The sequence below is a fragment of the Lacerta agilis genome, chromosome 3 (genome assembly GCF_009819535.1).
Source record: "Lacerta agilis isolate rLacAgi1 chromosome 3, rLacAgi1.pri, whole genome shotgun sequence".
NCBI lineage: Eukaryota > Metazoa > Chordata > Lepidosauria > Squamata > Lacertidae > Lacerta > Lacerta agilis.
Genome location: NC_046314.1, coordinates 74,427,825 through 74,450,335, shown reverse-complemented (window position 1 = coordinate 74,450,335; position 22,511 = coordinate 74,427,825). Strand labels below are relative to the sequence as shown.

At 42.3% G+C, this 22,511-nt stretch overlaps 1 protein-coding gene across 1 annotated transcript in view; it reads left to right on the top strand.

The window, feature by feature from the left end:
• The window catches only part of HEATR1 (HEAT repeat containing 1), a 38,393-nt gene that overhangs the window by 6,154 nt on the left and 9,728 nt on the right, over positions 1 to 22,511 (top strand). Inside the window, exons 7-32 of the mRNA XM_033144335.1 lie at positions 355 to 566; positions 1,003 to 1,136; positions 1,565 to 1,673; positions 2,077 to 2,187; positions 3,056 to 3,173; positions 4,431 to 4,538; positions 5,805 to 5,900; positions 6,489 to 6,583; positions 7,281 to 7,492; positions 8,024 to 8,136; positions 9,138 to 9,335; positions 10,484 to 10,655; positions 10,852 to 10,997; positions 11,268 to 11,460; positions 11,974 to 12,146; positions 13,220 to 13,387; positions 14,414 to 14,653; positions 14,878 to 15,009; positions 15,670 to 15,776; positions 16,935 to 17,078; positions 17,623 to 17,738; positions 17,942 to 18,063; positions 19,570 to 19,698; positions 20,666 to 20,899; positions 21,304 to 21,430; positions 21,914 to 22,080. Coding sequence (XP_033000226.1) covers positions 355 to 566; positions 1,003 to 1,136; positions 1,565 to 1,673; positions 2,077 to 2,187; positions 3,056 to 3,173; positions 4,431 to 4,538; positions 5,805 to 5,900; positions 6,489 to 6,583; positions 7,281 to 7,492; positions 8,024 to 8,136; positions 9,138 to 9,335; positions 10,484 to 10,655; positions 10,852 to 10,997; positions 11,268 to 11,460; positions 11,974 to 12,146; positions 13,220 to 13,387; positions 14,414 to 14,653; positions 14,878 to 15,009; positions 15,670 to 15,776; positions 16,935 to 17,078; positions 17,623 to 17,738; positions 17,942 to 18,063; positions 19,570 to 19,698; positions 20,666 to 20,899; positions 21,304 to 21,430; positions 21,914 to 22,080 — 3,876 coding nt within the window. The remainder of the gene's footprint in view (positions 1 to 354; positions 567 to 1,002; positions 1,137 to 1,564; positions 1,674 to 2,076; positions 2,188 to 3,055; positions 3,174 to 4,430; positions 4,539 to 5,804; positions 5,901 to 6,488; positions 6,584 to 7,280; positions 7,493 to 8,023; positions 8,137 to 9,137; positions 9,336 to 10,483; positions 10,656 to 10,851; positions 10,998 to 11,267; positions 11,461 to 11,973; positions 12,147 to 13,219; positions 13,388 to 14,413; positions 14,654 to 14,877; positions 15,010 to 15,669; positions 15,777 to 16,934; positions 17,079 to 17,622; positions 17,739 to 17,941; positions 18,064 to 19,569; positions 19,699 to 20,665; positions 20,900 to 21,303; positions 21,431 to 21,913; positions 22,081 to 22,511) is intronic.

The window sequence follows — 22,511 nt, the reverse complement described above, 5'->3', positions numbered from 1 at the left end:
ATTGGGGTGGGTGTGTTGTTATCACATGAGAGCACAAGGCTGTTTATAATCCTGGTCTCTGGTGTTTCCAAGTCACCAATGGGACTTCAGTGTTAAATCAAGTTCAGTGTTGTAGCCACTGGTAGTGAGAAATTTTACTGTATTTATTGGCAATAGCCCAGTTCTTGGATTGCTTTTCAGAAGCAGGAGCTGCCTTGTTTGCGAAGAGGTTATTATTTAATTTATGGAGTAAGGCATTAAAGTTTTTATAGATGCGAGTCTTCCAAAATACTCTGTTAAATACTCCTCCCAAAGACCTGCCCCATTTCTCTGTCAAATTGTCAAAAATATTTTGGATTGCTTTTCTCACACTAGGGTTTGAAGTCGACCTTGGTGGATTACAGAGCAGCAACCTACATGATCATAAGCCAGTTGGCTGTGAAGATGACAATGGAAGGGTCTCTGGTTCATTCCTTGGCATTGCAAATCAGCAAGACTTTGACCAAAACGCCCTCTCTTATCAAAGAGGGTTTAGGCTGCCTCATCATCCTGCTACAGAGTCAGAAGGAGGAAGGTCTTGGGAAAAAGTAAGTTGAGCTCTCTGTTTCCAGGAGGCCCCAGCATACAAGATGCACTGATCAAGTAGTTAAGAGGAGTGGCTAGAATAGCATTGCCCAGCTGGTAAGCAAAGTTGTAAGAACTGGCAAGAGCAGGACAGTAAAATGGGACTACCTACCAGCAAGCGGCCAGGCTGCTTGCATGCTGTTGCGTATCTCCCAGGATTTTACAAAGAAGCGGCAACTGCAAGCCGATTGGAGCAGTCCAGTTTAAGTGAATGCTTCCTACCATGTGCAGAAGAATAAGAGCAGCTAATTTCCTGGCTCTTCAAAGATAACCAGCTCCCCTGAGTCCACAGCTTAGTCACCTTAATAACAAGTGGCTGACAGCTTAAATCTCATCAAACTGTTAAGAGTGCACACATGTTTATGATTGCTCTTGGTCTTTTCTTTTCTTTTTGTGCAGGCCGTTTACCTATCTGTGTAATGTTCCCAATGTGATTGCCATCCTTCATGAAATTTCAGCAGCTCACGATGTCAGTCCAATTCTGCATTACATCTTGCCACACCTAGTTCAATCAGTTATTTATGGAAAGACAGGTATGTTAATTGATCCCTGGTGGTTGCTTTTGTAAATGAGATACAGGAGCTCAGGTGTTTGGTTTCCCCTTAGAAGCATAATTATTTTGGGGTCAGGCAGCCTTGCAGTGATGGCCAAACTTGGCCCTCCAGCTGTTTTGGGACTACAATTCCCATCATCCCTGACCACTGGTCCTGTTAGCTAGGGATGATGGGGGTTGTAGTCCCAAAAAAGCTGGAGGGCCAAGTTTGGCCATCACTGCGAAACAGGATATTTCTTACAGGATCATGGAACCAACATAGGACAGAAAATATTACATTCTGCTGTACTTCAGAATTTTATTTGTGCTCCAGTACAGTTTAAGCATAGGGAACTTTTCAATGTAAATGTATTTCTTTCTTTAAAAAAAAATTAGTTACCATGTATTTATCCTATCTACCTTTTTCAGAAATGGAAGAGAAATCTGACTTGGTTGGTTATGAAACCACCATAAAACATCTAGAAGCTATAGTTACAAATATACCTTTAGAAAAAGATTTGGATCGTTTATTGGCCTGGTAAGCTACCCTCTCCTGTTGAGTGAGTTTATTTCTTGTCCTTGGTGATCTGGAGAGCATCAGGTAGATTTTGACTCATTTTCATCTTGCAATGTGACTTTCTAGAATATATCAGTTGCCTATTCTAGACACAAGCAGAGATCCATAACTTGGAAAACGAAAACATATTCATATTTTAAGTTCCATTGCATTTTTGTGAATAAAAATAACTGTATAGTGCATTCAGGTTTGGCACTGAGAGAGAAAATTCCTTTGAATGTAGGCTTGCTATTAAAACGAAGAAGCTCACAAGGGAAATAAAATCTAATTACTAGCTTTTGAAATGAATTGAGAACTGTCAAAATGTAAATGGCTTGTTATATTTCTGTAAGGTGATAATTTATTCATTTTCTTGATGCTTCAGTAAATTTCTGGAAGGGTATATCTCGTATGGTGTAGAGAGTGACTCTGATCCTGGCAAAATGGCTGAGATGAATAAGCAGCTGCTTCCTCTAATCAGGCTGTTTGAAAGAAAGTAAGTGGAGAAAGATTTGTTACCTGTTAAAATCAGTATGTCTGTTGTCAGTATTCTGGGGTCATAGGACAGTGAAGGTCAACGTGCTCCCCTCCAGATGTTCTTGGACTTTACAACTCCCATCATCCCTAGCCAGTGGGGCCAACAGTCAGGGATGATTGGTCCAACATCTGGAGGGAGCACCAGACTGGTTGCTGCTTTCATGGGGCAATGGGGCATGGCAAGTATACATGAGCCTTGAGTTTGTAACCTAAATGTGTAGGTACTTTACATTTTATGTTATGCCCTTGTGCACTCTCCCAAATGTTAGGGGGAGGTTCATTGCCCCAAATCTCTCCTCAACAGAAAGGTTTTAGCTACCCTGTGCATAAGGCTTCAAGGTGGATGCAAAGCAATGCTCCTTTGGGAGAGAATTTAAAAGCCTAGGTGCAGCCACTGGGTACTTTCTAAGGCTCTAATAGTATTAGGGACTTAATAGCTTGATAACAGATTAGTTTACAGTAAACATCTCTTCAGTGTTTTAGATGTATATAGCTTATTGCCCTATATTAAGTGTTTAGTACAGGATAATAGATGGTATCCAATGTACTCGTTCCATTAGCACAAGGATTTCCCTGCTACACACATCCCACAGCATTCCCCAATTTGCTTTGGGTGACTAGGGGAACCCCTGGAGCAGAAGAGAGGGAGAGGTAGTTCTGTTGGCAGCCCAAAGTCCTTATGCTGAGGGACCAAGTTGGTTGAATACTGCCCGATGTCTTTATAATAGCTTGAAAATATTTTTTACCTTCCCTGAAACTCAGGAGAATAGACTGCCCTAAAATGCTCTCTGGAAAACAACTTCTTCTTCTTCTTCTTCCTGTGGCAGATATTCTGCAACACTAGATTTGGTACTGGAGGAGTATCTGAAAGATGTTAGAAATCAGGAGGAGCAGGATCTCTTCCACCAGTTTATTTCTCTTTCCATGAGTGGTGGTAAATATCAGGTAAGTGAAAGATCCTCCTTGAGATTGCTTCTTTTTTAATGTGTTTCTGTACCAGCATTATAGTCAGCGAGTGTGGTAAAAAATTTCTTTGTAAAATGAAAGATGACTGCATTGTTATGGCATCTTATCAGTATTGATGAAATCAAGGCATTTTCAGAATTATTATGAACTAGCTGACCCGGCCACGCGTTGCTGTGGCTGATTTAGTGAAATGGGAAAGGAAGATACAGTATAAAAGAGAATTTGTATGTCTTTCCACAGGCTTTTGCGTTTAAGTTCAGGTTCGGTCTTTTCTGTTTTCCCACTCATTTTTGTCTTCATGGGGGGGGGGGGTAGTGGGGACGTATGTATGGTGGGAAGTTGTGGAAGATGCGTGTGACATCTTCCATCTTACCTTGGAAGTTTTTTGTGCAATAGACGTTGTGGTAGGGATGTTTTCATCTTGGCCTGGGTTTGGAGGCGGAGCCCAGGAGTCAGCAAAAGTGCCGTTTGGGGCTGGCCTGGCTCTTTAGCCGGTAGAGGCAGCGCCTCAAATGCAGAAAGGGCGACATCGGCGTTTGTGGCCAGCCTGGCTCTCCAGCCGGTCGAGGTTGTGCTGTTTCCGGCCGGCCTGGCTCTAGCCGGTGGTGGCGGCGTCACAAACGTGCGAATCGGTGTTTGCGGCCGGCCTGGCTCTCGAGCAGGTCGAGGTGATGTCGCAAATATCGGAAGCAGCGTTTGCGGCCGACCTCCCTCTCCACCCGGTCAAGGCGGCGCTGCAAATGGCAAAAACGGTGTTTCCGTCTGGCATGCCTCTGTACCCGCCGGCGCAGTCAGTAGCAGCATTTGCGGGTGGCCTGCCTCTCCATTGGATGGTGGTAGGGACGTCAGAAGAGGAGGAGTAGGGGGTGGAGATGGGTGTGCTGTACTGCTTAACTTCCACTGGAGGGCGCTATTTTTTGCACAAAATCACGTTTTTACCTGTGAAAGGTGTGCCATCTGCACAATGTAAACATGTACAAACTCCCATATGGCCATGGAACATTGTGTCCAAATTGGAACGGAAGCGGTCAAGCAGTTATGGAGCCTATTGATCGGTCACAAACACCTACCTTTTACATTTTTATATATATAGATAATATATACATTGCTAACACAGTAACCACTCAATCCTTTGTATGTCTACACAGAAGTAGATCCCATTGAGTTCAGTGGGCCTTACTTGTTGTTAAGTGCGTATAGTATTGCAGCTCAAGTAATCTTCATTTGTATCCCTAGTTTCTAGAAGATTCCGATACGTCTCTGTTGCTTAGCCTGAATCATCCGCAGCCAGCGGTCAGAGTTCTGGCTGTTCAGCAATTGAAAGAAATCATTCAAGCATCAAAGGTTTGTTTGCCTTTTTGCCTTTTGTTACACTTTTAAAAATTAGGATCTTAACTGATTTAGCAAGCACTGTGCAGGTGGCAACAGAAAAATGTACCTTTACAGTAACCAAAGGTAAATTCCCAGTATTTACATCTCATTGACAGTATTTACATCTCTGTTAACAATAGGGGACAGTCAAATCTCTGTCAGTAAAAAGGTGAAACTGGCTTAATTGGATCCAGAGTGTCCATTTCACAAACAAAAGGGCACTATTCCTTCACAGAAGGAGCTATGATGCAAGGGGAGCTTGAGGAAATTCATAGACTCAAAGAATTGTAGATGACCTGAAGGGTCATCTAGTCCAAGCCCCTGCAATGCAGGAATCTCAGCTAAAGCACCCATGACAGATGGCCAGCCATCCTCCAGTTCTGTGGGAGGCAATTTTCACTGATCTCCCCTTTCTCCTGAAGCCACCTGTGCCACCTGTCCTACTGCTCCATAGGTTCCCCCAACCCCTGAAGGGAATCTACTTGGCGCTGCATTAGGAAGGAGGGGTCATTGACATTCATTCTCCCATCCTACCTTCCTCCTCTGAGTGCAAGCCTGGATCCAACCCATCATTGTCAACAACTACTGGGATGGGTGATGAGAACATAAGAAGCTGCTTTATGCTGTGTCGGACTATTGGTCCATCCAGCTCAGTATTGTCTATTCAGGTTTCAGGCAGCATCTTCTGAAGACATACCAGGAGATGCCAGGGATTGAACCTGAGACCCTCTGTATGCAAAGCAGATGCTCTACTACTGAGTTATAGCTCTTCCCCAGTCAAACTTCTTCCTTCTTTTGTTACTGTTTTACAACATGTGAGCTACTTCCTAATTTAGCCTCTGAACACCAGCAGTCAACTGTTCTCTCCCCACTCCTCCTGGGCCTAGTATTTTGGAGAGGGGCGGAGTTTCTACTATGCTTTACTCTTTCTGATTATTGTGTGTTGAGCATGATGTACAGTCAACACTGTGAGGCTGATCATGGGAATACAGAAAAACCTTTGGCTAATTATAGTTTGTGATTATGTCATTAGACACCGTCTGTTGCCATATGAATTCTACAACTGTGATTCTATAGACCATCTGTCTTGCAGCTTACTGTCATAAGTAATGTGTAATTATCTAAATAATATTGTGTCTGCTTCTGAACTGGAATTGGCGTTTTACTGAAAGTATTAGTCCATGTCTTTTGAATGTAATTGAATTGTATGATGATTTCTCACCCTTCCCCTCTTTTCAGGAAGGCTTTGACGACTCCTTTATAGAAGAAGCAATTTTAGCACGACTTAAGGATGATAATCTAGATGTGATTATGTCATCTCTTGGTACATTGAAGGTAGGCCTTCATATCTTCAAGGGCCCAGAAATCCTTGGTATTTGTTATCAGTTGTGATTGCTTGACTTACGATGGCATCCGTTTCTGGAAAAACATTCTTTGTTAGGTATCGGCCATGCAGTAAGATAAATATCATGCTAATGTATGTTTGATAGTTCTAAGTTTCATTGCTTATTCTTAGGTTGCAATCCTATCACAGTGCATTTGAGAGCGAACATAGACAGTTCTTATGCTCAGGAGTTAAAAGTGTTTAGATAATTATTGCAGGTTGTAGGTGTAGATATCCTCTAAACATGTTATGGCTTTGTTCACTTAGTTTTAGTGGAGACCAGTGTTCTGTCTTGCCACTAAATTAACATGAAAATTCAAGAGATTTCCTTTTCTCTCTCCCTTGAAAGAGAGGAGTTTAATAACAATATTCACAGAGCAATCTAGAAATCCCTAGGTTTTTCCCTTCAAATGCACTTCTTGAAAATATTTTTTTAGTAAACTTGAAATTTTGCTTTAGAACTACACAATTGCTTCTAGTTTTTGTCCATGCATATGTTTTTTTTAAAAAATATATATATACTGGTTCCTTTTTCCTAGACCTGGTTGCTTAATTCAAAGACTTTTAATGAACAAATTGGCTTCAGTCTGTTGTGTCTTTTTGAAAGAGCTGACCTCTCAAAGGATGAAAAATGGTAAGTGTTCATTTTTACAATTCCCTTTTGGATTCTTTAAAGGAAACCTTTGCTAAGGGTCTCTTCATACCTTCTCAGAATTTTAGTTATTTACAAATTTCATTTAATTTCTTGTCTGGAGATCAGGTTATACAATACACTTTGCTGATTTAGTGGCATATTGTTACTTACTTTATTCTGGAACCATTGTGTGTTAAAGGAATATGAATTATGTGGTTCCCATCCGACAGAGACTTCTACTGGCATTTGCTGGTTTCCCCCTTCCCTCTGCAGCATGTTCTTCAGAGGGAAACTCCAGCATAGTGTGGCAGGTGGCACTGGGGAATTGACAAACATCACCTCCCCCTTTCTTCCAGTGGATTGAAGCCAAGGATTCAGTTACTCAAGAAGAGGCAGTGGCAGGCTTCCTAGCAATAAAACAAAGAGTTAAATATATAGCAACTTCCATATCTTCAAGCATATAATACAAGGGACTGGGATTTGTGTTCTAGAGCATAATGTTTCTCCAAACAATTCAAAACTTGTGTTAATGAGCTCTGCTAGTATATGTTCTTCAGCAATGCAGTCATCAGCTTCCATCATATTAAATAGCATGCCAATATTGAAATATTTTAGGAAGGGGAACTGTGTTGCAAAACTTGATTTTGGAGATGTGATCTAAAAGTACCCATTGTTCTTCCTTCTATGTGTGTGCTAGGTGCAAGATCCTGGAGGCTGCAATATACCTTTTAATCAAAGAAGAGATTCTTAAAGAGAATAAAGAGCTCTTAAACCAATTAGTCCTAAAGGTGCTGCCATTTATAGTCATAACCAGCAGTGATTCTAACTCTGCCGAATGGAAAGTGGCACTTTGTGTAGCAGATTCTGGCCTTTGCTCCCTACATCCTTTGCTGAAAGGCTGGCCAGAAGGTAAGCCGTTAAAAATAAAAAAAGATTGGTTCCTAAAATAAGTGACACAGGTTTTTGGTAGCATTATTCACAGTAAGATAACAAAGTTTAGATTTTTCTTTTAAAAATGCCTGAAAAAATGTGGCTCAAAAAGAAGCAGGGTGTTTTTGGTTTAGTTATTTTTTATTGTTCAGAAACATTTTATCAGTAAAAACTTAGGTTGTAGTCAAACAAAATTTACAATTCAATTTACAAAATGAATGCATTTTCTGCATTCAGGGAATATAAAATTTTATTTTTAAAGAGTGTGTGATACAAAGAAGAATGGCTTTGGCAATGTGGAATAACTTCTTACAGTAAAAAAAAAGGCAGGGATAAATGTACAGTTGATATGACTTTAGAAAAACATTAGTGACGTTGCATTTTTGAACATGAAGCGAAGAAGACTATGCTGAAGGCAAAGGTTTGTAGAATTTAGGCAGTCTTTGACCATACTGTTTTTGATGTTGTGTCTGATATGTTAATGCTATTTTTTGCTTTTTGGTAAAATAGCTTTCAAAAAGGTAGTTAAGTCAGAAGACGTGATAGGTGCATCTAATGCAAAACTGATCAGCCTCTTGTCAGAGAACCTAAATTCAGAGGATTCTTCCTTCACTTTACAAATGGTATGTGTATAATTGACAACATTCTTTTAAATAAAAAGCTGTTATTTAAGTTGTATGACCAATAGATTAAAAAGATGCATGATTACGGGCATTAGCACAATAAAGCGACTCATAGATCGGAAAGATGCAAACTGTAGTTATTGAAACCCAGATTGAATGATGGACACGGAATGCTTACTTTGCACAATTTGCACTGCCGCACATTGAAGGAAATATGCAGAACAAGCATATACGAAGCTCCCTTGAGCAAAATTATTGTCCCTGATATGGTCTGCTCTGACCAGCAGCAACACCCCATGGTCCCTCGGGCCTTTTATTTATTTTAAAAAATTAAAACAACCTCCTCTTTTAAAAGCTCTAAGCAGTTTCTATAAAAATAAAAGCAACAAAAAACGTTCAGTAATATTTCCTAAAAAAGCAAAATGCCAGTTGTATCTCACAAATAACATTGAGCAGTGTACAAAGACGTGTTAAAAATTAAGAGTTGCATTCCAGGGAAACTTGTGTAAACAGATACCTTTTAAAGAGGCTTTAAATACTTATCACTGTTTGCCTCATGAACTACCCAAGAGAGAATGTTCCGGAGAGTGGTTACTAATGCCATGATATGAGTGATGGCTACCAACTTGGAGGACTTTTAAAAGAGACTTAGACATATTCACGTCCGTAGTCGGAGACAGTAATGCTTCTGAACACCAGTAGCTAGGAACCTCAAGAGAGGAGAGTGCTTAGGTCCTGCTTGCAGGTTTCCCACAGGCATCTGTGAGAACAGGATGCTGGACTAGATGGGACACTGGCCTGATCCAGCAGGCTCTTTTTATGCTCTTACAACACCTTCCCACCCGTAGCTCATTTTATATGTTAAAACCAGGTTCTGTATATGGCGTGTGGATAGGGGAAATACACAGAGAAGCCAAAATGCAGATATTGGCCAATCTTCTTTCTAAAGAACTAATGTTACAATATATATATATTTACCTGTGTTTTAATTCCCTTTCAAGGTGGAAGGTCTCATCAGTATTGCTGAGGAGTCTTATTCAGGGCTACAGAAGATAACCGCTCACATTATCAGCTCTGTTCTTGTCCAGTCCTGCCGCAGTAGTTCACAAGCAGAAGAGTGCCGTTTGCCACTGGCTTTGAAGGTCTTCGATCTTTTGAGGAGAAAAGTACAAAAATTTGAAGACACTTACCATGAGGAGGTGAGGACTCCTGAGTTTGTAAGCTTGACTGAAAGAAACTGAGAGTTAGGCAGGAAACAGAAGGGATGTTTGTTCTGCGGTAAAGGTAAAGGGACCCCTGACCATTAGGTCCAGTCGTTTCCGACTCTGGGGTTGGGGCGCTCATCTCATGTTACTGGCTGAGGGAGCCGGCATACAGCCTCTGGGTCATGTGGCCAGCATGACAAAGTCGCTTCTGGCGAACCAGAGCAGCGCACGGAAACGCCGTTTACCTTCCCGCCGGAGCGGTACCTATTTATCTATTTGCACTTTTGACATGCTTTCGAACTGTTAGGTGGGCAGGAGCTGAGACCGAGCAACGGGAGCTCACCCCATCGCGGGGATTCGAACCGCTGACCTTCTGATCAGCAAGCCCTAGGCTCTGTGGTTTAACCCACAGTGCCACCCGCGTCCCTTGTTCTGCGGTAGATACTTTTAAAATCTGTTGCATAGTAGTAGGCAGCTTCACTAAGACTTATCTGTATCACTTCAGCTTTCAATCAGAAGTATTTTTGCTTTCTTTCCAGTACAGCTCTACACTTGCACTGGTGCTTGAAACTAATCTAAAACAACCAGGTTTTGGCAAGATGCTCCTTGAGAAGGAAGACCTATGCCTAGCAAAAATGGGAAGGGGAAATTGTAGGCTAGAGGAGCATACCGAGGTCCTTTCCTGAATGTCAGATGTTGCATGTTCAGGGAGAGAAGCACACAGTGGAATTGGAACCAGGGTGCCAGACAGGAATAGAAATGGTTAAAGCAAATGGAAGGCATGGGTGAGCTTCACATGCTTTACATAAGGCCAGGTCAGGCACCAGTCGTAGTGGGCATGGGTGAAGCAAAGCATAGATCAAGTGCAGCTGTTAGCACCCCAAGAAAGCCTATGGTTTTTCAGATGCAGTCTCTTGGGGACTAGTATTCCAGCCCACCCCCTCCTTCACTAGGGATTGCCATCCCCAAACATGCATTGTTATGTTTTTAGGAGAATTAACTCAAGGTTTATTTTGAATGGCAACATTCATTTGGGGCTTCTGAATTTAAAGACAGGTCTTTGTGGTATGCATTGCTCTTTTTTAAAAAAAAAAAATGAAGGCAGAGGGAGAACATATAAAGAGCTGTGTTTTCCTTTTCAGGCATTTCTCTGCGATTTCACATCTGACAGTGACCTGCACTTGGAGGCATTAACAACATATATACAAAAGTTAAATGCCGGAGAATCTGTGGATGTAGAAGATTCTGTCTTGCTCGTCGTTTGGCTCAGAAGCTTTATTCAAGGCCTGCTGCCTCCCGATTCCTTTTTGAAAGGTGAATTTTCGGTTCCAAAAACGATACTTTTTTAAAAAGTCCTGTTGTAATTGCTATGCTCGTTGCAGCACTGCACATTGTTTTGTAAAGAATGTGGGTCGTGGAATGTTGACCAGTGCTAGATTTGTGGCCTGCAGAAAGCCTTGTTCTGTTCTGATCAGTCTTTGCTCCCTGTTTCTGTGCATTCATACAGATGAGTTGTGGTGGAACCCTGAAACTTTAAGTGAAACGAGCAAAAACTACTTACACCTGCTGTTGGAGCTCTTTGACATTCTGGTCCGTGGAGCTAGTGAGGGAATCTATGCTGATCATTTTCGTGCAATGATGAAACTTCTGTTTCAGGTACCTTGTCCCTTCCTCCACCACCCACATCCTGCCAGCCGATTTAAATCCATATACCTGTATCTTAGAACCTTTTTCTGGTTTTTAGCCTAATTCATGCGCTTTTAATACATTTATTTAAAATGCTCATTTGGTCGAAATTTTACTGTGTTAGTTCCAGTAAAATGAAATATAGGCGTTTGCCCTGTCAAAACCAGAAAACAGCAACAAACGACTGATGTGTGTGCGCACACCTGCGCACATTCAGGACTTTCCTTTTTAAATTTGAAGGTACATTTGAAAGATCCAGAGCATGAATTCAGATTCCTCTCAGTCTTATGGACGTACAGTTACAACCTCTCAAATCAGCTGAACGTTGTGATGGATGCCGTGCAACAGACTCGGGCTTTGTACATCGGGTGCGCCATGCTTGCATCGCAGTCTGTGCAGAGGAAAAGACAGCTGACATCAGCAGACTCCCCAGGTACTGCACACTGGTCTTTTTGTCATATTTTGCAAGACTTCCCCCCCCCCTCCCCGACATGTCATGAGAGAAGACCTTTTGAAAATTGTAAGGCTACCGTCATTCCTGTTAGGTAGGTGATTTAGGGGGACAAACATGGCACATAGAAACAGAGAGAACCTGGAAGGTGGGTATAGACAAGGAGATGTAAATTAGTCTGTGGAGGACGATTATCTGCAAGGACCTTCATGCAAACCTAGCCTGTGCACTTAATTCAGGAAACGTGCTGACTGCGAAATCCTGAACAAAGGCCAACACCCTTGTGTTACTTACCTATTTACTTTATTTAGGTTATTTATTTACAACCGTTCATCAGGATGCTCACAGAAAGAATGGGGTAGAATGTTTCTGAAATGCAGCAATTGGCTAGACAAATGAGATCTATAATTGCAATGGCAAGTTTGTTAGCAAGTTGTTGTTTTAACAGTTGTTAACCATCATTTTTTTTAACTGTTTCTTTTTCTCTCTTTCTAGTGATCATAGCTTTGCTGATCAATTTGGGAAGTCCTGTGAGCGAAGTCCGAAGAGCCGCTCTGAAATGCCTTCATTCCTTAAGTGGAATAAAAGAATCTGCATTTCATCATGTCATTCATAATTTAGTGCAGAAAGCTGAGGAGATAATATCTCACCAAAATTACGTAATCCAGGTAAGCCTCGGGGGCAAAATACTGTGTTACCTGTTTTGAATCGGACATTCGCCATACTTGTTTGTCTCCCAGTAATTCCGGCACTGGATGATCTTGCCATCTTCAGGAGACAAGTTTTTCAAGAAAACCTCGGACAAGGGTTTGACTTGGAGGCACCACCCAACTTCCTCTCTAGAGCCATCCTTTCTCCTGCGTTGGTTAGAGAAGGTTATAGATGGCAGTAGCCACATTTGAATGATCAAATGTCAGCTTAACAAGATGAGACGTGTGTGAGGTTTTTTGCATCCACATTTGGGGCCCTTGCCTCTGCTTTGAGAGTCAAGCCAGGAAGCTGCAGCTAGCCATGGATGACTGTTGCATCCAAAATAGGAAACTTCGGTTATTGGCTTCCAAACAGCTAGAATAAGAAGTGTTGTTTTAAAGTTGGCTTCCACTTTGTGCTTAAGAAGTGGGAACAATGGTTAACAGGAGCTTCCTCACTTCTTCACATGAAGGGAGCAGTAAAATGGGAGTAAAGGGATTGCATTGAGGGTTCAGAAAGATGGTACATGTCTCAGCTTGTTAAGCCAAGCTTTGATTGTCCAAATAATGTGGGTAGTGTCTGACTTTCTCATTGGGGAGTTTTATGCTTTTATCCAGCATTCCTACAGAGGCACTACAGAGGTCTCGTGTCTGAGCCCCCAATGAGCTTCATCTCGTTGCTGACCCAAATCAGCTCACTGGTATCCTGAGGAACTGAGGATGATGAAATGGCAAAGTAGGCATCTAGGGTGCAGATGACAGAAGACACATAGCGACTGACTGGGCTGGTGTGAGCCCATTGGCAGTCTTAATCTGTGGCAGCATTGTCAGCTACAACAGTATACTTCTCTATCACCATTCCATCTGCTCAGTAGCATCTGACGCTGAAGTGATCTTGGGAAAAGTGCTTCCCAGTCTCAAACATTCAATTTGGGGGCAAAGTGGCTGGTGTCCAGACTACTCAGAACCGTGTTGGATGATACTGATTATACAGCTATTGTGCTGAATAGCTCCTGAATTCCTCCCCCCCCCCTTTTTGTTTTATAATTTAGTGCCTTCATAATTTGTTTGAAGTACAACAAACTCAACACAAGCAAAAGACGCAGCAGCAGAAGTTGTCAGAAGCACTGGAAGCATTACTTAAGTGTGTGCAAACCACCAAATGTCCTTCATACGTTGCAAGGAACCTGATGAAAATTCTTCATGAAGTCAACGGCAAGGTGTGTGGAACTCATTATGTCAAGCTTTTGAAAATGTGCTTGCCCATCTGGAAGCATTTTGTTGCGGAGTGGGACCTTGCTGTTCCTAAACTAAACCATGCCTTAGATTATTTTGTTCCACAAAGCCAATTTAGACGTGCACATTTCAGCTACAGTCAAACCTCGGTTCCCAAATGGCTCCATTTTCGAACGTTTTGGCTCCCTAATGCCGAAAACCCAGAAGTAAATGCTCCGGTTTTCGAATGTTTTTCGGGAGCTAATGTCCGACACGGCTTCCGCTTGAGTGCAGGAAGCTCTTGCAACCAATCGGAAGCTGCACCTCAGTTGTCGAACGTTTCAGAAGCTGAACGGGCTTCCGGAACGGATTGCGTTCAACAACCGGGGTTTGACTGTAAATGCTAATTTTGCATATTAAACTAAGATGTAGCTAAGATTTGTTCTGTCTGTTCCAGCAACTGCTGTATAACTACCTCAAATCACTGTATGGTAAACTGTGATGCTCCTTTGGAGGTGCCCTTTACATTGCAAATTAAAATCCAAAGTATGTAAATTAGGCTCTGTGTGTGTGCTTCTACTTTTCCCAACAGTTCGCCAAATATGCCAAACTGAAGCATATGTAGCAAGGGAATAACACATGTTATTCTTTGGGATGTTATCCTTTGGGATCAGCCAACCTTGACCCACTTCTGAACTTTTCTCTTAAGAGTCTGCATCTGGGGTCACCAGCATGGCACCCCTGGGCCCATATGTGAACTCAGAGACTTCTCTTATGGCCACAGGGTCACCTCCACCTGCTGAAATAAGCCTTGAAAGAAACATTCTATTGTAGCCAATATAATAGGTTGAGTGGGGTGGGTGAAGAGGTGTCCATGGCAGTTTCTTCATTTTGAATATGTTTTCATGGGCCCAAAAGGGTTGGTGATCTGTGAATATTTTGCACGACTCTATGCCCTATGAATGTAAAATATATATTTCTGCATGCTTGTTAAAGAGAGAGTTGATCTTGAACACCTTTTCTACTTTCAGGTAGTGCTTTCTCACCTGCTGCCTGTCCTGGATCGATTATTGGAGAAAGCTCTTAAGGGATCGGAGGGGATGTTAAAAGATGAAGCTCTTCTTCTGCATCTCATCCTTGGGAAGTACAATGAGCATTCGGCTGCCCTCCTTTGCACAAATCAGCACTGTCTGGATTTGTTCATCAAAGCTCTGCACGTCTCACAGGAAGTCTACAAAGGATTGACTTTCCAGATTAGAGCTCTTGGGCAGGTGAGAGAGGGCAGATTGAGAGTCCCTGTAGTTCTTCCCAGTGGAATTCAGTATGTCGAACCTTTAACAAAGGGAAAGTTCCTCTTCACCCACCCCCATTTACCAACAAAACGTACCCACATCTGTAAAGCAGGAATAGCACTGATTCTTTTCTTTCAGGATGTGAGCAAAATGCATACAAAAGAACGTTTTTACACAAATTATGCTCTTTTTGTCATTTCTAGATTACAAAACCATTCTTTGCCGCATTGCCAGATGGGAAGGTTCAGCAAAAGATATTGGGAGTTTTGTTTGATTTACTGCTAAACTGCAAAAATCCACTTTGTGCACAGACAATCGGCAGTGTTTTTAAAGGGGTAAGGTGGTCTTAATCTCTTGGGATAATGCAAGTACAGTATCCTATTGCTATTTGGAATTAGTCTATATACAATCATGATAGGAAGGTTGTGTTTACACTTTATAAATTCCATATTGTGTTGCTCTCAACTTGGTGCTCCATGAAAACTAACTAATGCATGAGTGCTAAATTATGAGATTAAAAGCATGGAACAGTTATTAGAACAATAGTCCAGAAAAAGTCTTATATATTTGAGTGTGTGCATATGTGTCATTGTAAAGTAAAAAATAATATTGCGGGGAAGTTTTTCATAGCAGTTTCTCCTTTCAAAGCAAATAAATATAAATGTATTTAACAAAAGTTGCTGTTTCCATATAAGTATGGAGTTCCTTGGTTGTCTTTGATTTGTGCTCAAAGAGCAAATCTTTTTTCTTTTCTTTTTTAAAAACATGCTTTTAACTAATTTTCAAAAAGAACATAAAAATATATTCCCCACCTCTATAACAAGTACCTGCCTCCCTTCCCCAAAATGCAAAGTCTTACAGGGTAACATTATTCTAAAGTTGTAAGTGTGAGTCCGGTGGATGCCACTGTACTTTGTGTTCTGTTGAGTATGTGATGAAGGGATACCATGTCTCTATAAAATCATCCAAATATTTCTTCCTTGTAAAATGTTTAGATTTCAGTTGATGCTGAGCAAGTTAGTGTGGAATTGGAACCTTTACCGAAAACTAAGAATGTGACTACTGTTCACCAGACAAGAAGGCAGAAGATGCAGCAGCAGAGGTACAAGGCAATAGAACACGTAGAAGCCATTTGCAAATCTCTGTGCATTCATGAATTAACATTATTAATATTAAGAATAATTTATTAATCACCTTCCACACAGTTATCTCAAGGCAGTGTGCAATAAAAGCAGCAAAAAAAACAGCTAAACTAAAACAAAATAAACACTCATGGCAATGATCCATTTATCTAGCAAGGAAAGCCCATCGGAACAAAAATGTCTTCTCTTGTTTCTGGAAACAGGCAGTAGGTGCCTCCCAAATCTCAGCAGGATTGGGGACCTTGGGCCAAGATTGAAGGAGATCCTACTCATTGAGATGGTCCTTGCATTGATGCTGAGGCTGCTCTGTGTCTTGCCTCTCCGATCCAAATAGCCTCATCAAAGCAGCTGATGCTAACTCCATGCAAGTGTGACAGTCCTAAAGCTGAAAAATAGCACATATATCCTGGGATATTGCAGAGCAGGGCAAATCATTCACACAAGACATTAATTTGTAAAATTTTAAACATTTAGTCATTCCCTTGTATTTATCTATTGGGGAGGGGGGCTGAATTGATGACCAGGAAGAACGCGGAACTCGAACATCACAAACCTGGAAGAAGGTGTTCCAGTTTATGAACTTTGCCTCAGAAGCCGAACATCCTGCATGGCTTCCGCGACTTCCGATTGGCTGCAGGACACTCCTCCAGCCAATCGGTAGCTGCTTTGGTTCCCAAAGGTTTTGGAAGTCGAACGGACTTCCGGAACACATTCTGTTCAAAAACCAAGGTACGACTGTACATTTAACCGGCAAGATTGTCCAGTTGCCTTTCTTCCCATGTGTGGCCCATATAATTTTTGAGATTATTGACATTGCTCACTTAGATTGATTTAGTAAGGTGATAATTGATGGGGATCTGGGCAGAACCTTCACTGTAGTGTCCCCAACCTAATAGGACTGATTAACGATTTTTAGATCCTGTGAACACTTTTGTATCATGCAGGCACCCAGTCCAGTCTTGATTACAAAGAAGTTTCGCTTGGGTGTACTAGTTCTTCTTTATGGACCATTATTGTATTTTGTATGGGCTTTCATTCAGAGAAACAGTTTCTTTTAAAATTGATGGGCTAAGCTTTTATAAATGGAAGTGAATCTCTTCTTTTTCTCCATCCTTCAGAAAAGTTCAGGACCAGGAATGTGGACAAGAAGAAAGCAGTATGAACTGGCACAGAGTCACACTTATCCTGGAATTGCTGCAACACAAGAAGAAGCTCAAACATCCTCAAGCACTGATACCTACTCTCTTCAGCTTGCTGGCTAGGTAATGATGTTTTACTTCAGAGGGTGGCAGAACCATAAGGGGGGACCATCCAGCCCTTACATGTGGGGGCCTCATAGCACCAGAGCATCCCCACATGCCATCCCCCTGTGGAGACTGGTCAGAAAAATAAAGGGACCTGATGGAGATTCTCTACCTCTCCCTCTGTCATGGATGTGTCCCAAACCAGTACAGTCATACCTCTAGATACGAACGCTGAGTGTTGCGTTCGTCACAGGTTACGAATGTGCCGAACCTGGAAGTACCAGAACGGGTTACTTCCGGGTTCGCGCATGCGCAGAAACGCCGAATCATGCTTTGCGCATGTGCAGAAGCGCCAAATCGCGTCGCACACATGCAGCGCTTCAGGTTGCATGCTGCTCATGTTGCGAACGGGGCTCCGGAACAGATCCCGTTCGCAACCAGAGGTATGACTGTATAAGTACCTGGTGATTCAGCAGTTGCCAAATAGCCACCTTCTGATCGCTACCCTACGAATACAGTTTTTCTCCAGCATTGCTTTTTAACTGTCTTTCTGAATTACCAGGTGCCTGGAACCTTCTGCAGAACATGAAAATCTGGAATACACAAAGCAGCTAGTACTTGGTGGTCTGTTGAACATTTGTCAGAAACTGTCACCGGATGGTACCAGGATAAAAGCAGGTAAAGAAAACGTTTTAGACCTTTAGTTTCATACATGGATCCCATGTATGAAAGCTTGCCCCAGGCTTTATATACACTTAGGCCTTTAAAAAATAGTTGTTTAGTACGAAAACATCATAAATTGGCATATGAATATAACAAAGCTTGTTTCTAATATTGAATTAAGCCTGGCTGTGCTTTCAATCTTTGCTTTGCTTTTCAAGGTATCCTTGATGAAGAGAAGTTCAATGTCGAGCTGGTAGTCCAGTGCATCCGGGTTTCAGAGATGCCTCAGACCCATCACCATGCTTTGCTCTTGCTGGGTGCAGCTGCAGGAATGTTTCCTGTGAGTAGAGGCCCTGCCTTTTTCCTCCTCCTTCTCATGGCTGTTACCAGGGAATGGAATTGAAATTGGTTTCTAAGAAGCAAGACTCTCACCCCCCCTTTTTTAAAAGATAGTCTTCTGGTGTTCCTTTGTGCATTGATTCTAAATCTGATCTCTCCTGATCCATTCCTATGCTTGAAACAGCTTCCCATTTTTGCTTTTCAAGTTGCCTCCTTCAAGTCCCTTCTCAAATCCGATGTCATTGTCACAGCCTTCTTTGGACCACTCTGGCCTCCCCAAACCTCACTCTCCTCTACCCCCGTACTCCATCCATCCCTGAATTCTCCCAGAACCACTGTTTTTGTTTCTGGACACAAACCTGTCACTTCTCTGTTCTGAATGGCACTTGCCTCCTAACGATGCAGTGTTGAAGAGCTACTTTTGCTTTCTTCTGCTTCATAAGAAATGCTGTCCTCTTACAGCAGCAAGAAACTCAGTAAGCCTTGTATTGGTAGATGGAGGGCCCATCTCTATGCCACATATCTCTGTGTTTACCCAGCAGCACCTATGGTGTTTTTTTTAAAAAAAGGGGGGGGGAAGAAATGCAGAGACTTTTGCTGCTAAGATAGGTTCACTGTCTTGCTATGGGGTTAGAGTATGATGGGTTGTGCAAATGAAGGAAAAGGTGGAAAAAGTGGAAGGAAAAGGTGGCCAGTTCTCATAAAGCCATTTGGAACCACTCACTTAATTTTTCAGTAGAAAAATTCATGAGAAGGGGTTAATTTCCTTCATGAGCATAAATCACCCCATGGATGAGCTAATCGCAGGTGCAAGGTCAGTTGGTCTAGTTGCTATGCTAATAGCCTAGTGCCCTGACTATATCTGTGATTAATGTATGTCAGCTCAGTAGGGTTTGTTGCTGTGAGTCGGAGTCTGTTTCTTGTTACGTCTTGAGTTGCTGGGGTTTATTTGGAGCAACTGATACTTTGTACTTGTATATATCTGCATCTGTGAAAGCCTACAAACTGTACTGTATATGGCTACATCCATAACTGGCTTACTTAGCCTTATCTTCTGCAGCAGTAAACTATGTGAACCTTTCTCTCCGTTCATGTGGTGACTGGTACCGGGAGCCACTGCATGTCTCTCTCACCTAAGATTCCCACCATTTTAAACTGCAAAACAAAAGTGCATTGCAGGATTGAATACTTGAAAAAAACCAATTCTAATTCATGGGTAGGCAAACTAAGGCCCGGGGGCCGGATCCGGCCCAATCGCCTTCCAAATCCGGCCCACAGACGGTCCGGGAATCAGTATGTTTTTACATGAGTAGAATGTGCGCTTTTATTTAAAATGCATCTCTGGATTATTTGTGGGGCATAGGAATTCGTTCATTTATTTATTTTTTTCAAAATATAGTCCTGCCCTCCCACAAGGTCTGAGGGACAGTGGACCGTCCCCCTGCTGAAAAAGTTTGCTGACCCCTGTTCTAATGTGTTGTATGAGTGACTGATTTCTCTTCTCCAGGGTAAAGTGCTGCACAACATCATGCCCATTTTTACCTTCATGGGAGCAAATGTCATGCGGCTGGATGATGCTTACAGTTTCCAAGTGATTAATAAGACAGTGAAGATGGTCATTCCTGCTCTTATACAGGTAAGCTATTTCAAATCTGGGAATGGATCACTGAAATACCTTAAGAAATACCTTGCTGGCTAACCTTCCATTGAAATTTATTTAGTGCAGTTTTCCATATTTGATATAGACTCCCCAACCCATTTTCAATAGAATCAGTAAAAAAAAAAATGGTGCTGAGTGTAATTTTAGTGTTTAAGTTTTCTATGGTAGTGAACCCAGAATAAAATTTTACATGGTACAATTATTGTACATGGTACAAGAATGGAGGAACTGTGCAGCCAGAGTGTAGATTATTCTTGATAAAAAGGATAGTGGTGATTAAGTGGCACAGGGCAAGTAACTTCAGGAAACCAACACATTTTCGTGTTTAAACTAGAACTTTCTTTCCAGTGATTCACTCTTGATGTCTTTAAGTGGCTACCTAGTCTAACCTAATCCAAACATCTTGCAAAAGTGGAACTCATAAAATAACTGTTACTAGAAAACCATATTCTGCCTTGAAATTGTACTGAGCCTTTTGCCCTGCAAGTCCTCTCTGAAGGTTCTGTATTTTTCCAGTGCAAGATAAACATTAGGGTTAGTCAATGTGGTGCCCTCTGGGTGTTGTGAGTGGTCGGGTATGATGGGAATTGTAGTCCAACTGATCTGGAGGGCACAAAGTTGGCTACCCCTGTACAGTCAAGTGTACCACCCGGGTATTCAAGTCTTGGATCAGGCCTGACTTCCTGTCTGTTACTGGCTTCTTGCCTCCAGGACCTTGCCATTAGCGCACACAATCGCACTGATGCCTTTTTAAAATGGACAATCCCTACTCCAGGTCTTTTTGAACACGATCATATATTGAAGTATTCCTGCTGCAATTGCAACTTGAGGTTTTCCTTTGTGTTTGGGGAAGGCCTGGTTTTTCTACGGCCTACAGGAAAATGCTGTTCAGGTAGCAGTTTGCACGTACAACATGTTAATTCTTTAAATGTTTCCTTTGTAGGCCGAGGAGGATGGCGGTTCTTCAGAAACTGCAGGGAATGTGGAAGGGGTGGTGGTTAAAATAATCCGTGTGTTTGTGGATGCTTTGCCTCACGTGCCTGAGCACCGGCGCCTCCCAATCCTAGAGCAGCTGATAAGCACTTTGGGAGGGGAGCGGTTTCTCTGGATTCTTCTCGTGTTGTTGTTCGAACAGCATGTGACAAAATCTGTGGCTGCAGTAGCCAATGGGGAGAAGGTAAGTCTTCTGTTGCGCATTCTTTGTTTAAAACCTTGATCGTCTGAAGGGGCAGTACCTTGTGCCAAGCCTTTAGTGTGACAGTATCTCCCCTGTGGAACTCCTTGCCAATAGAAATCTGGCAGCAGCTCAGCCCTGCTTTCTTTTAGACATTGTGCAACTCTGCTGTTCAGAGCAGGCCTTCAGAACTGGGGGGGGGGGGGAATTATCAGCCAGTTTTGTTGATATGCTATTGATGCTTTTGCTGACATTGTTACTGTAGAAGGGTTATGTTTTTGTGTCGTATATACTGTGTAGTTTTTTTTTAGCGAAAGTGTGGTGTGCGTGGCTAATTCTTTTCTTGAAATAATGCAAGTTTCTCCTTTACTAATCTTCTCCCACCCCAAATCTTCTTACTTATACAGGACGCTGTTTTGGAGACCGATACAGAATTCTGGATTTCCGTATGCTGTGAATTTAGTGTAATCCAACAGTTACAGAGTTTGATGAAAGTCCTGGGCTATTTAACGAAGCTGCCAGAGAACAAAGAAGGTAATTGCAGGGGCGGGGGGGAAGAGACGGGACACCTTCCACGCCTCTTGCCTAAATACAATCCAGTTGGGCAGAACCACTGGATTGAAACCAGATGCAAGTATTCCTACTGACACTGTTCATAATCATAAACTCACAGCGCAATCCTATGTAGTGGTGAGATGGACTCTGTCATCCACCACATCCAAAGCCCTGTCTGCTCATACTGCCGCCACCACCCTGTACTTTACAAAGAACCCTCACTGTCCCAGTGTGCACCCAGATAAGGATTAAGCAAATAAAACATACGTACCTCAATTTTCAGAATTAATTCATATTGCAAAACAGCTTTTCAAGTTGCGCATCTTTCCCTCCCCCCCCAAAAAAGTGTAACACTCTATGCCCTGCCTCCTAGTGAGACCTTTTAATCTAGAATTTATAGGGATGTTAAAACTCATTTTCTTGTTTTGGAAAATCAATGCTATTTGATGGATACTTTCACAGAGGACCCTGGGCAAAAGAAATCGAGGCTCCCTAAGAAAAAACCACAGAGGCAGGAAACGGAGCTCTTTGATGTGGAGTCTCACTCTGGCAAACAGCTGAGGCACTTCAAATTCCTGTCCATCTCCTTCATGTCGCAGCTCCTGGCTTCACACAATTTTGTGAAAATGGTAAGGCACGCAGATCTTTCGAGGGCTTTCTGTGGTTCCTTTTCCAGTTGTGGATTTGCATGTAATCAGTATAATTTTCTGTGAAACTAGTTATGCTTTGGCTATAAGCAAGGACTGCTTACATAAAGAGAATACTACAATAATCGTGGGTTTCTGGCTGGGTGTTTTGGGAAGGGAGGTCAGGAACCCAAGCAAGGCACATACAGTGGGGAAGAATTCAATGTAGCACTATGGCAGTTGTTCCATTGCATTTCAGCTTGCTAAATGGAACAATCCCCTGTCTCCCCCCCCCCCCCAACAAGCTGTTCTGGAGGTTCTGCCAACACACACCCTGACCAATTTGGGGAGCATGCAGAGAGGAGACATCCTTGCACAGGTTTCTGCTAGCAGGACTCATTCCTTGATTCTGGCCCAGTGGTCTTCCCCTCTGA